General features: G+C 46.5%; 1 protein-coding gene across 1 annotated transcript in view; it reads left to right on the top strand.

The window, feature by feature from the left end:
- Nucleotides 1-12,904, top strand: part of LOC134665680 (glycogen debranching enzyme) — a 63,490-nt gene extending 50,586 nt beyond the window's left edge. The window contains exons 21-25 of the mRNA XM_063522627.1: nt 3,585-3,682; nt 3,757-3,980; nt 4,302-4,436; nt 11,418-11,567; nt 11,661-12,904. Of these exons, the coding sequence (XP_063378697.1) occupies nt 3,585-3,682; nt 3,757-3,980; nt 4,302-4,436; nt 11,418-11,567; nt 11,661-12,650 (1,597 nt within the window). The 3' untranslated portion in view covers nt 12,651-12,904. The remainder of the gene's footprint in view (nt 1-3,584; nt 3,683-3,756; nt 3,981-4,301; nt 4,437-11,417; nt 11,568-11,660) is intronic.
- The last annotated feature ends 1,216 nt before the right edge of the window (nt 12,905-14,120 follow it).

Here is a 14,120-nt window from a genome sequence, read left to right as displayed (position 1 = left end):
CGAGAAAAAAAATCATCCTGTAGCTTTATCATACCGATCGAAAGGCTTGATCATAATGATTATTTTTTGCTAAAAACATAGTGTCGGAAATAAAAGGAAGCCCATGAATTTTAACATTTTTAATTCAACATTAATCAATTTAATTTATCAAATGCTCAAAATGTAGTCTCATTCTGTTGAATACAAAGCCGCACTCTTTTGATTATTTCGCTAAATTTCACATCAAATGTTAAAATTCATGGTCTTCCTTTTGTTTCTGACACTATGTTCTTTAGCAAAAAACAATCCTTATGATCAAGCCTTTCGATCGGTATGATAAAGCTACAGGTGATTTTTTTTCTCGTGTGGCGGGTTCGATTCCCGGTTCAACCATGTAATTATTTAAAAATCTATGTATGCAGTTTAAATTGTTTTTTAAATTAAAATAATGTCTTCTTTCAGTAAAATGTTCCATCTACAATATTTAGGGTACTTTCCCTCCATGTGGCATAGCCGTGGGACGCCCTGTATATAACAGAAAAAAACTCCATCTTTCTAATTCATCAGGTGAACTACACCAAGCACTAGCACAAGTTCAGAGCCATAGTGAACCTGACAAGTTACAAGACAACGTTGATTTTTGTTTAATTAGTGATATTCGGTTGTCGCTTGACGAAATTACTTTTGCTTATGGCTCCGTCACACAGGCGCGGTTTGAGATATGAGCGAAAGCGTGAGCGGGGCGCGAAGAGAGCCGTCCGCCAGCGCCACGCTCACAACCTGTCCTAACAAAAATAGTTTTGCTGTCTATCGATGGCTAAATAGTTTTTTCACTTCTCATGCTCAAAAAGTGCACCTTTATGTCGTGCGTTGACGACATAAAATCGCATTTTATGCTCTAGAGCATGAAAGTAAAATTTTCTTCTAAGACTAAGCTAATCGGTCTCAACAGCCAAACAGTTAAAACACATTGCACAATTTTACTGAGCAATAAAATTGTGTAGATGACAAAACTTGTTATATTATTTTATTTTTGCTACAATTTATTAGAAATCCTTATTTTCTGTCATTAAATTTAGTAAATCACATAAAATAGGAGTCGATGATCGTTCAAAAATGCTCCGAAATGTTTGACTTGGCAGAAAACCAAGCGTCTGAAACTCTGATCACATGTTGAAAACTAAAAAAAAAAACTTAGTTGGCGGGAATTGGTTATGTATTATCTATTGGTTCTTTCGCTTTACGACAATTTCGTGGTGTAAATTGACGTGAATAATGTGTTTTATTTTCCTCGCAATCGAAGTGAAAAGAAGAGTGTAAGTACAACAAGGGCATAAATGTCCATTTTTACCCTCGTCTACTATTTTGGTCTTCGCTTCGCTTAGACCAAAAAATTGCCTCGGGTAAAAATGGGTCACTTTATGCCCTTGTTGTACAATCTACTATTAAAGTTCAGTTACAGATTAAATTATTATTTCTTCTAAAGAGGGGTTTTGTTCAATAGAGAACCAACCTTTTGGCCCCTATTTCACCAACGTGACAAGTCCGACAATTGTCGACATCACTGTTACTGACGTCACAGGTCTCCATAGGCTACGGTAACCGCTTACCATCAGATGGGCGGTGTGGTTGTTTGCTACCAACATGTTAATTAAAAAAAACTCTACAATATTGCCAGTTAATAGGTATTTATTTTGCGAAGCTAATGACAATTGTCACAAGAAATACGACAATTGTCACGAATTTCCGACACAGAACTCATTTGCTGTCAAGAATTACCGAAAGTTCTTTGGAACCTTGTGACAATTGTCATCATTATCATGTTTTTTTGCCGATATAATAAAGTTTTTTAAAATAATACAATGATGGTGACAATTAAATTAAAAAAGTATTGCTGCCGTGCCGCAGTTGACTGCATTAATACCGAAAATGTCAAAAAGGTAATTTAATAGCATAAGTATACCAAGGTTCTTCGACATTTCCGGCAGTAATGCAGGCGGCAGCGGCGGTACTGCAGCACGGCATTACTACCGACCGAGTTACCGACGCATGACGACTGTGTAGTTTATGAAATTCTTTTGAAACAGTTGGATAATATCGGAATAAGAGGACATGCTCTACAGTTATTTGAAAGTTATCTGACGAATAGGCAGCAAGCAACAATGATTGTTAGTCATAATAAGGAACAGAAAACTTTGGGCAGCATACAATTGGCCTTTGAAACTATTAAAGTCGGGGTTCCACAAGGTAGCGTCTTAGGACCTACACTGTTTTTGATATACATTAACGAGCTCCCAAAAGTTGTTAATGAATTATGTGTTTTGTTTGCAGACGACGCAACAATACTGTATTCAGGTGATAAATCAAACACTGAGCAGTTGGAACAAAATATTAATAACACCCTTCACAAAGTGATCAAATGGCTTGAAACTCTAAATCTAAAAGTTAACCTAACCAAAACAAAACTTATTAGTTTCAGAAACTATAAAACACCTTTTCTATGTTTGAATGTTGCAGAAAATGGGACTTTGATTGAAGAAGTAAATAGTATATCTTTTCTTGGCATTACTATAGACACTTTATTGAATTGGAAGGCGCATATGACTAAAATAAATAAGTTAATTTCCAGCCAGTGTTATGCCCTGTCAACACTCTCAGGAACTTGCTCTGGGGATGTTGCCAAAAAATCCTATTATGGTAATGTGTTTTTGCTGCTAACATACGGTATCATTTTCTGGGGGAACTCGGTAGACATCCAGAGTACATTTATCCTCCAAAAACGATGCTTACGTACAATATATCGCATGTACACTGAACAATCCTTACGTAATGTGTTTAGAGAAAAGCGGTTTCTTACTCTTACTGGAATATACATTCTAGAACTTTGCCTCTTTGTAAAAAATAATGACGCCTACTTTAGGAAAAATCCTCGCAGAGAGATAATCCAATCTCAGAGAGCAGTACAGATTTAATCTTGTATGTCCAAAATCAAACAACTCAATGTTTTACAGAAGTACATTCAATACTGCAATACGAGTTTTTAACGCCCTGCCAGTTGAAATAAAAATGTTAGAGGGAAATCGTTTTAAATTTAAATTAAAAAACTGGTTGATTGAAAATGTATTTTACAATCTAAATGAGTTTTTTTCTGTAATCACCAGTTTGTTAAGTATAAGTTAGTCAATAAGCTAGTATAGTTAGTAGTATTAAGATCATATTGTATGCTCGAAATGGGCAACTGTTGACTCGATATCTCCTGTATATGCATCCATCTTATGTACACAGTTTACAATTAATAAATACTTTACTTTTATTACTTGCATATATTAACAATTCGTACAGCTACGTCGTTTTTAACTTTTGTTGCGGTAATGCAGTCGGCAGTATACTACTGCAGGCTACTACGAGGCAGTATAATATGAGGGCGGGGGCGCGGGTGCTCGCGCCTGTGTGACGGAGCCGTTAGATGACCAGCCATACATCACCCATCGTCGCTTGTATTACTTATATTCATACGGATAGAATTGATCACCTATATGGAGTCTCGTAAATCGTTGTAACGAATTTATACGTGCTGATTTTTTTAATCGTTCGCTCGTGTGTAGGTACTTAGTCCCGGCGTATGCGGAGGCGACGCTCCGCGCGGTGTACGACGTGGTGACGCGCGCCGCGTTAGCGCGGATGACGCCCGAGAGCCGCGCCGGTAAGATTACATAGACTAATCGTGATCTTTACTCGATTCGAATTTCCCAATAATTTCCATCGTTATCGGTGCAGGGTCGCTGGCGCGCGCGCTGGCGCTGTGCAGCGTGCAGCTGGTGGGCGCCGTGCCCGGCGCGAGCCTCCCGCCGCCCTCCCCCGCGCTGCCGCCGCCGCGCCCGCCCGCCGCGCTCACGCTGTCCGCGGGGCTGCCGCACTTCGCCACCGGCTACATGCGCTGCTGGGGCCGCGACACCTTCATCGCGCTGCGCGGCACGCTGCTGCTGCTGGGGAGATACCAGGTGTGTGCTGTCCTGTGCTGCCCCCGCCGCGCTCACGCTGTCCGCGGGGCTGCCGCACTTCGCCACCGGCTACATGCGCTGCTGGGGCCGCGACACCTTCATCGCGCTGCGCGGCACGCTGCTGCTGCTGGGGAGATACCAGGTGTGTGCTGTCCTGTGCTGCCCCCTCCCCCCGCCGCGCCCGCCCTCCTCGCCCACCGGCTAGAAGCGCTGCTGGGGCTAAGTTTAACAATATTTTTATGTACATACAGAATTATGAAAAATGGCCGGCTGCTAAAAAACGTAAAATAACCGCGTTCCTGAACTGCCTCTTGTTCGCAGGAGGCCCGCTCGCACATCCTCGGCTTCGCGGCGTGCTTGAGGCACGGCCTCATCCCCAACCTCCTTGATGGCGGTAACAACGCGCGCTTCAACTGCAGGGACGCCGTCTGGTGGTGGCTGCAGGCTATTAAACAGGTAACACTAGTTCAAAGAAAATCTTAAATATCTGTTAATTATAAGATTGCCTGTTAGGTTAAAAAAAGACCACAACTTCACACTTGACGAGAACATTTGCCACGAGGCGAGATCTTCGAAGTGATGCTTCGCCCGAGACGTCGTATATAGCGGTAACCGCGCTCGCTTCATCGAGGCACGTCTCACCGACAAATACCCTTCCTCCTTCTTCAATACCATAAGCAATAGTACTGTAACTAAAGTACGGTCGAACAAAATCTTAACAAGGTGCTCCCCCAAGGAAGCGTACTTGGATGTATCTTGTTCTTACTCGACGTAATTGACGTAAATGACCTTCCTGATGTAATAAATGCTCAAATGTCAACAGGTGATGTATTTCATCTGTGAAAATTTCAACTATCACGGTTCGTGAGATACAGCCTGGTGACAGACGGACGGAACCCTAAAAAATGACTCATTTACCCCCTAAAGTTGCCTCCATGTATAAAATTAATTTGTTTATGTAAGATGTCTTTGGGTCACGAATTTAATTTATAACTGCGAGATCGCGTGCTTGGATGAGGCCAGGAATGCCTGGCTAGCCAAACTGCCAGATGTGCCACCTAGACCCGAGAGGCAAAGGGCCCGGAACAACTTGGCCTGCACCGCCGTCATGAAATCTCTAGTTGACAGTTCGTCGGGAAGGGACCGCGCAAGGCTCTTAGCTGTGGCCAGACCAGAGTCTGGACAATGGCTACACGCCTACCCATCACCTCACACCGGCACATTCATAGAACCAAACACACTCAGAATTGCCATCGGACTCCGGGTCGGGGCCGATGTATGTGTGGACCATAGCTGCGCCTCTTGTGGGGCCCCTGTTAATCGCCTTGGCTACCACGGACTCGCCTGCTCCTTGGGCGCCGGCCGCCTATCCCGTCATGCCGCGCTCAACGACATCCTAAGGAGAGCGCTCGTCAGGCCGACGTCCCTGCGGCTCTGGAACCCCAGATCGCAAGGGATGACGGCAAGCGCCCCGGCGGGATGACGTTGATCCCCTGGCGGTTGGGCCGCGCGCTGGTGTGGGACGCCACCTGCGCAGATACGCTGACGGCGCGGCGTCCTACATTTCAGCCACCAGTAAACAGGCCTGGGCGGCGGCTGACGTCCGAGAACGTTCCAAGGTAAATAAATATAGTTGTCTCGGCGCACACTACGAATTTGTAGTCTTCGGCGTCGAGACACTAGGTCCGTAGGGTAGGGGGGCTCGGGGGCTCCACAAGGCTGCAAACGCCTAAGGCACGCCACAAGTGAACTCGCGCGGGCAGCTTTCTCGCGCAAAGATTGTCCATAGCAATCCAGCGCGGGAACGCTGCCTGCGTGATGGGCAGCTTACCAAGGGCGCAAAATGTTGATAGGTATTTTTAATTTTTAGCTTTAGTTTTTAGTTGTAGTTAATTTTAGGTTTGTATTCATTTTATAACACTTATTTTATAATAAATGAGTTTTTTCCCCATTACTTTCGTCTTTCTTACTTTTATTTTCATTCCTTTCCTTTCAAAAGCCCCATGCATTCTAGTTACCATTCTTGTAACTCTTCACCCGATGACGCTAGCAATACCAGGTCATCAACATCAACATTTATTCAGTAAATAGATCACAAGGGCACTTTTACACGTCAACATTGAACTTGCATACAAGCAAAAATAATAACATCAACAATTTTATAAAATAAAACTTACAATTCAATCTAACGTATTATAATTACTTAAATACTTAAATTAATCAATATAATCAAGCGTAAAACCTTAGCAGGCTTAAGTAATGCGTTCGAGGTCAAGGTGGGTGTTCATCAGGGATCTGCACTGAGCCCGTTCCTGTTCAACCTCGTGATGGATTATCTTACAAACCACATTCCGGCACCATTACCGTGGACGATGCTGTACGCCGATGATATCGTACTGGCGGCTAATACTGCACAACATCTGCAAGAACTTTTAAACACCTGGACACATTCTCTCGAGATCCATGGACTCCGAGTAAGCAGGAGCAAGACAGAGTATCTGAAATGCCCCTTCAGCGGGAGCACAACCCCTGAAACAATCTGCATTGGATCAACACCCATCCCTACAGTCAACAAGTTCAAATACCTGGGCTCCATGCTTACGGCGGATGCTAATATAGAAGCTGATGTTACGCACCGAATAAATGTAGCGTGGCAAAAATGGCGGACTCTCACTGGAGTTTTGTGTGACCCCCGCATGCCTATAAAAACGAAGGGCAAAGTCTATAAGACAGCAGTTCGCCCGGCATTACTGTACGGATCGGAATGCTGGACAGTAAAGAAGACACACGAGCAAAAAGCCCACGTAAACGAAATGAAGATGCTGCGGTGGGCGGGAGGGGTAACCAGGATAGACAGGGTGCGTAACGAGCACATACGTGGCAGTTTTAAGGTCGCGCCTATCACAGACAAAATGACAGAGTCTCGCCTTAGATGGTATGGCCATGTAATGAGACGCAGTGAAGACCATGTGGTAAAAATCGCTCTTAACTTACCAGAACGCAAGAGAGGTAGCGGCCGCCCGCCATTGACCTGGTGGTCTAACATCGAGAGAGACCTTAAGAAAGCCCAATTGCCAAAACCGACAATCCGGGACCGATCCCAGCAAACATTTTAAGTATTTTTTCCTAGGCTCGAAGAAGATTTTACCAATTTAAGTGAAAATTACGTCCTAAGTCACCAATTATTTTACGTATTGTACACTTTTACTTCCAAGTCAAAATATAGGGATAATAAAACGTAAATTTCACTTCATAAATACACCATGAAGTCAGGGACTTAGGGGTTGAAAATAAGGCAAAATATTAGGTAAAATTAACCTTAAACCCTGACCAATAGGTCAAATCTACTAATAAGGTATTTTAGGTGTATTTGCGACGTAATTATTGCTTATACGGGGACTATGAAGTCACGGACTTAATGGTTGAAAATAAGTCGTATTACTAGGTAAAATTAACTTCGTACCCTGACCAATAGGTCAAATATACTAATAAGGCCTTTTAGGTGTATATGCGACGTAATTATTTCTTATACGGAGACCATGAAGTTAGGGACTTAATGGTTGAAAATCTGTCGAAATATTAGGTAATATTAACTTCGAACCCTGACCAATAGGTCAAATGTACTAATAAGGCATTTTAGGTGTATATGCGACGTAATTATTTCTTATACGGGGACCATGAAGTCAGGGACTTAATGGTTGAAAATAAGTCGAAATATTAGGTATAATTAACTGCAAAGGCTGACCAATAGGTCAAATGTACTAATAAGACATTTTAGGTGTATTTGCGACGTAATTATTTCTTATACGGAGACCTTTAGGTCGTTGATTTTATGTCGATTTAGCTACTAATTTTAGGTAAATGTTACTTAAAATAGATACCAAATTGCGACCATATAGTTAAAATCACTTGTAAAGTACTATCAATACCATAAGGTTGTGCCGCCATTTTCTTTCATTATAACGAGATGCTAAATATGAAATTGCATAATTTAAGTTGTTATATCTTGAATGGTGCCGTCGCACGGTACTTCATTGTGCTAATATTCAAAATAAAACAATATTTTTGATCAAGTCAATACACTCACACACACAAATATTCAATTACAACACTCAATTACAAGCAAATATATGCATTTTGATTTTATAAAATGTTGAAAACTTAAATATTTCAAAAGCACATCGATAGTTTTGTATGTAAACCTAACATACTGCACGAAAAAATTTTCTGTGCACTAGATTTCATAGTTCTTCATCAGCGTAATCGGCCTAAATTATTTTACATGACTTAGTGGCCGCCATTATCATTGCACAACTTAAAGTTGTTTTCTTGTTAGACATTTTGTTTCTGAGTGAAAAGAATATATAAGCGTAATGTTTGTGTCTCTTTTTCTCTTCATCGCGTCTCATCTAAATATTGCCTCACAGAGTAATTATATGGATAAAAATATGTCGCCATCACGTCTAAAGGTGGTAAAGAATACCAAATTAGTACATTTTCACTACGCGGCACGTCGTGGCGACGTCGAATCCACGTCGGAAACATGACCTAGTGTTGACCTAATGGTTGTAATCACTAATTTACCGTCAATAAATACGTCGCCGGCACGTGCGTTTTTTCCCCATTTATGTCGACTCGACGTGCCCACGACGTCGATTCGACGTGCCTCATTTTGGTCTCCTAAATTGTGCGACCTAAAATAGGTGCCTTTTTCGGAATATCGACCAAAAATGTTTGCTGGGATGGGCCTGGCGCAGAAGTGTGAGGAGACCCGACCCCAGATAACGGGAACAGGGACGGACAAAGAAGAAGAAGAATATAATCAAGCGTAATAAAAAGCGCTCATCAGCGTAAAGACAATATGTTTCAAAGCTAATTAAATCATCCTGCAATAGAGCACAGTAAGCGTCTGTTTTAATGACTCGAAATAGATTTAGTATCATCGGCGTATAAAAGGGCTTTAGAATTTGTCAGACACTCCGTGATTCGGAGATCCAACAGCTGTTAACATGTTAATAGGTTTTATAGATGTGATACAAAAAGCCAATTACAGGTTCTCGCCAGTAAATACAGATTAAGAAAAACAAATGGTGGTTAGCACTATTGCACTACACATTCATTTAACGCAAAAAGCAGAGTAACTAATTTTGAATTCCTATTACTAAAGAAGATTCAAAAGAAATAAAGAAGAAACACAGCACAATGAAATTTCAAATTCCAATAAGCAATGCTCATTTAAAGAACTCCTCTGTCAGGAGTCAGGATACGCCGCACAGTTTGGATGTTGCTGTGGAAAATGTCGTTGTTATGCTCCTTCGTAAGTTTATTTAGACATTTACTAGCACGTATCAAAAAACTGTTCTGTCTGTAGTTACGCGAAGCATTTGGAACAGCAAGGGGTCGAAAATTTCTTGTAGATTTGGATGGTATACTGAAAGAGAGCTCAGCCAACAATTGAGGGCAATCAATATTTCCGTTCATAATATTGAGAATGTAAACTATGTCTGAGATTACACGGCGTGTATGAAACGGAATGAGATGATGCTTCCTACAAATATTGACATAGTTGGAGTAGGATGTATAAGGATATTTAAGTTTAAACAGAGGAACTTGATAAATTTCTTCTGGATGCGCTCTAGTCTATCAATATAAGTATGATATCGGGGATTCCAAATTTGTGATGCATACTCAAGTTTACTCCTAACATATGTACAGTAAAGAATTTTAATAGTTTTATAACATCTATGTACAGTAAAGAATTTTAATAGTTTTAGCTTCAATGAAGTGTTGGGAGCTATGCATAATAAACCCTAGCCCTGTTTTGGAGGCATTAGATATGACAGCATTAATGTAGGAGTCGAATAATAATTTAGAGTCATGAATAACTCCCAAATCTCTCATTGACTGGACTCTTTGCAGCTGTTGACCTTCAACTGTCTAGAGAAAGTTAATGTAAAGCATTTCGATGGGTTACGTTCCAATCTGTTTAACTGCCAGTAGGAAGCTAGGCGCGAAAGGTCCTCTTGCATAAGGACAGAGTCATGAGCAGATTTTACTTTAGCATAGATTTTCATATCATCTGCGAAAAAGAGTAAATTAGAAAATCTAAAGCAATCACTGATGCCATTAACAAATATATTAAAGAGGAGAGGTCTCAGTAACGACCCTTGAGGGACACCACTTGGAACGGTCACCCAGCCTGATATATAATTGTTAACGACAACAGCCTGTGATCTATTGTCAATATATGATGAAAACCATCGCAGCAAGTCACTATGAATGCCCATTTTATGCAGCTTTAGAATTAACTAATTGTGATCAATTCTATCGAACGCCTTGCTGTAATCAGTGTAGATAGCATCTATTTGGGCTCCTTTGACCACTTTACTTGTGACGTAGTTATTAAGCAATATCAGATTAGAGACCGTTGATCTGCGTTGAAGAAAACCATGCTGATTTGGATTAAAGTAATTTCTGATTGCTCCGTAGACTTGAGTGTAAACTAGCTTTTCAAGTACTTTGGAGATGATGCATAATTTGGAAATCGGCCTGTAATTGGTTACGTCAGTTTTAGGGCCTTTTTTGTGGACCGGAATGATAAAGGCGGATTTCCATAGTGCTGGAACCTTACATTCAGTGAAAGAGCGTTTGAATAATAAAGCTACGGGCACAACGATAGTTTTCGCACACTTTATCAGAAACTGGGCTGGCAGATAATCTGGTCCAGCTGATTTAGATGGATCAAGTTTCAACAGCAGTTTGATGAGCAGGTCAGAGTTGACTTCAACGCTAGATAAATCTATGTATAAAATGAATAATAAAGGGGCCATATGGGACCCTTGAGGGATACCTGAAGTGGTTATTTTGAAAGCCGATGTAAAACCGCCGAGTACAACATTTGGGACATATTTTCTATATAAGATTTCACCCATCGAAAAAGATCACCGTGGATGCCAAGGTTGCAAAGATTCATCAGAAGCGTATTGTAAGAAATTTTGTCGAACGCTTTAGCAAAGTCTGTGTAAACTGCGTCGACTTGATACTTATTATCCATTGGATCTCGTATGACTTCACTAAACGACAAAATATTACTCTCCAAACTTCGACCCTTATAGAACCCGTGCTGACTCGGATTGATATTGACGCCGTACAGCGATTGATAATTAGTTAGTGACAATTTTTTCGAATATTTTCCCGAATTGGCATAACTTAGAAATAAGCCTATATTTTCAACGCCCTGACTTTTAGAATAAGGGTATTTAGATAGGTGCGATCCACGCAGTTTACCAGAATAATATGTAAACACCTTTGTAATACCATGGCTGGCATTCCATAAATGAAATGAAATGATGATTCGCGCGGCGGTTTCCTCGCCACACAGTTTGTGTGTTCTAATATCACGTTCTTTGAGATTTTTTTTAAATTTGTCGTTTCCAGTACGTGACAGAGGCGCCGCAGGGCGGAGCGCTGCTGTCCGACCCGGTGTCGCGGCTGTTCCCCAAGGACGACAGCCAGCCGGCGCCGCCCGGCGCCGCCGACCAGCCGCTCTACGACGTCATGCAGGAGGCGCTCACCGTGCACTTCCAGGCAACTAACCCTACACAACTTTAACTTTTCAAAGCAGTATAGAAACACCCACTTGTGAACTCTTTAAAACTAACCGCCTCCCTGTACTCGCAGGGGCTGGTGTTCCGCGAGCGCAACGCCGGACGGCAGATCGACGCGCACATGACGGACAAGGGGTTCAACGTGCAGATCGGCGTGCAGCCCGACACCGGCTTCCCCTTCGGCGGCAACGACGCCAACTGCGGCACCTGGATGGACAAGATGGGTTCCTCCGAGCGGGCCGGCACCCGGGGCAAGCCCGCCACGCCGCGCGACGGCAGCGCCATCGAGCTGGTGGCGCTGGCCTACAGCGCGGTCTCGTGGCTGGCCGAGCTCCACCGCGCCGGGCGCTTCCCGCACGCGGGGGTGGCGCGCCGGCACGCGGACGGCTCGCTCACCTCGTGGAGCTACGCGCAGTGGGCCGAGCGCATCCGGCGCTCCTTCGAGCGCTACTTCTGGGTGCCCGCCGCGCCCTCCGCGCAGGACCTGCGCCCCGACCTGGTGCACCGCCGCGCCATCTACAAGGACTCGCACGGCGCCTCGCAGCCCTGGGCCGACTACCAGCTCCGCTGCAACGCCGTCGTCGCCATGGCCGTGGCGCCCGACCTCTTCGACCCCAAGCACGCCTGGCTCGCGCTCGACAACACCGAGAGACTCCTCCTCGGCCCGCTCGGGCTGAAGACGCTAGACCCGGCGGACTGGGCGTACCGGCCCGAGTACGACAACTCGGACAACTCGGACGACCCGAGCGTCGCGCACGGGTTCAACTACCACCAGGGGCCGGAGTGGGCGTGGCCGCTCGGCTTCTACCTGCGCGCGCGGCTCTCGTTCGCGCACGACGCCGGGCGCTGGGCCAAGACGCTCGCCGCCGTGCACGCCGCGCTGGCCGCGCCCGCCGCCGAGCTCGCCAGCTCCCCGTGGCGCGGCCTGCCCGAGCTCACGGGCCCCGGCGGCGCGTTCTGCCGCGACTCGTGCCGCACGCAGGCCTGGTCCAGCGGCTGCCTGCTCGAGCTGCTGCACGAGCTGCGCGCCGCGCGCCGGGCGCGCCCGCTGCCCGCCGACTGACGCCGCCCGCGCCGCCTCCGCCACGCCGCCGCCGCCGACCGCACCTACGCCGAGCCCTACGAGGCGACGGCCAAGCCGCGGCTGCAGGCGGTGCGCCGCCTCCTGCGCCGGCGGCGCCGCGGGCGGCCGCGGCCGCCGAGCGTGGCCGGCGCCATCTACAACCTGCTGACGGGGACGCGCGGCGCGCTCGCCACCGTGGCCTACAGCGACCGCTACTTCCGCTACGGCCTGCCGCTGCGCGCCGCTGTGGGCGGGGCGGGCGGGGCGGGCGCGAGCGCGCACCGCGTGCCGCTGTGGGCGCGCGCGCCGCCGCCGCCGCGCGCGCTGCTGCTGGCCGTGCCCGCGCCGCAGGAGCCGGCGCCGCCGCGCCACGCGCCCATGCGCCGCCGCCGCCGCGACCTGCCGCGCGTGTTCGGCGCGGGCGCCGAGCCCGGCGGCTACCCGGCGCGCGCGCTGCCGCTCGAGTACCGGCAGTCGCGGCGCGGCGCGGTGCCGGCGCCGGCGCCGCGGCCGGCGGCGGCCGGCGCGCCCCCGCGCCCGCGCCGCGAGCTATCGCTGCGCTCGTGCCGCTCGCCCGAGTCGGCGCCGCGGCCGCAGTTCGCGCTGGAGGACGCGGAGAGCGCGGAGGCCGCGCGCGTGTACGAGGAGGCGGGCGGCGGCGCGGCGAGTGAACCCGCGGGGCGCTACAGCGCGGCGAATCTCGCGGGGGCGGACGAGCGCAAGAAGCTGGAGCGGCTCGAGCGCAAGGTGCTGAACACCGAGCGCTACAACAACGGGGCGGCGGCGCCGCCGCTGAGGCGCCGGTCGCGGGGGGGGTCGCGCCGGCGGCCGGGCCCGGCGCGCGCGGCGGGCCCGCGGGCCGCCGTCCGCCTGCTGCTGGGGCTGAACGCGCTGTTCTACTCGCTGGCGCTGCTGGCGTTCTACTTCCTGAGCCTGGCGGCCTGACACCGGCGGCGAGGGCGTCGCCTGATAGTCGTTGTCGAGTGCCATATTTTATATAGCGGCCGATAGCTAGAGCCTTTTTATTTTAATTAGCGGCCGAGGGCTAGTGCCCTTTTATTTTATTTTAATTAGCCGGTAGTTTCGCACCGTCACCGTCGAGTAGTATCCCACCATTTGATATGTATTTGTAGATACTAAATTTATCGAGCGATTGACCATGCCACCAACCACCAACCACCAAATTTCCAACCGACTTTTTACAAACATAACATAATACAACGGATTTTTTTTGTAATAATCCTTTGCGTTTTCACCGATTACTAAACAAATTCTAAAAACTGTTATTGTTATGTAATTATCGTTTCTGAATATATATTAAATCCCAATTGGTCCGAATCCGTGAATGTGAGTTGCCATGTTAATTTAGGACCTAGTTTTGCACCTAGTATCTGTTTTCCCTCCTGTGCTACAGGCAGCTTTATAATTTTATTAATTGTTATGAATTGTTGTGGTTCTCTAAGAACTATA

The sequence above is a fragment of the Cydia fagiglandana genome, chromosome 7 (assembly GCF_963556715.1).
Source record: "Cydia fagiglandana chromosome 7, ilCydFagi1.1, whole genome shotgun sequence".
Lineage (NCBI taxonomy): Eukaryota > Metazoa > Arthropoda > Insecta > Lepidoptera > Tortricidae > Cydia > Cydia fagiglandana.
The sequence above is the reverse complement of the archived record's forward strand: the minus strand, read 5'-3'. Positions and strand labels throughout refer to the sequence as shown.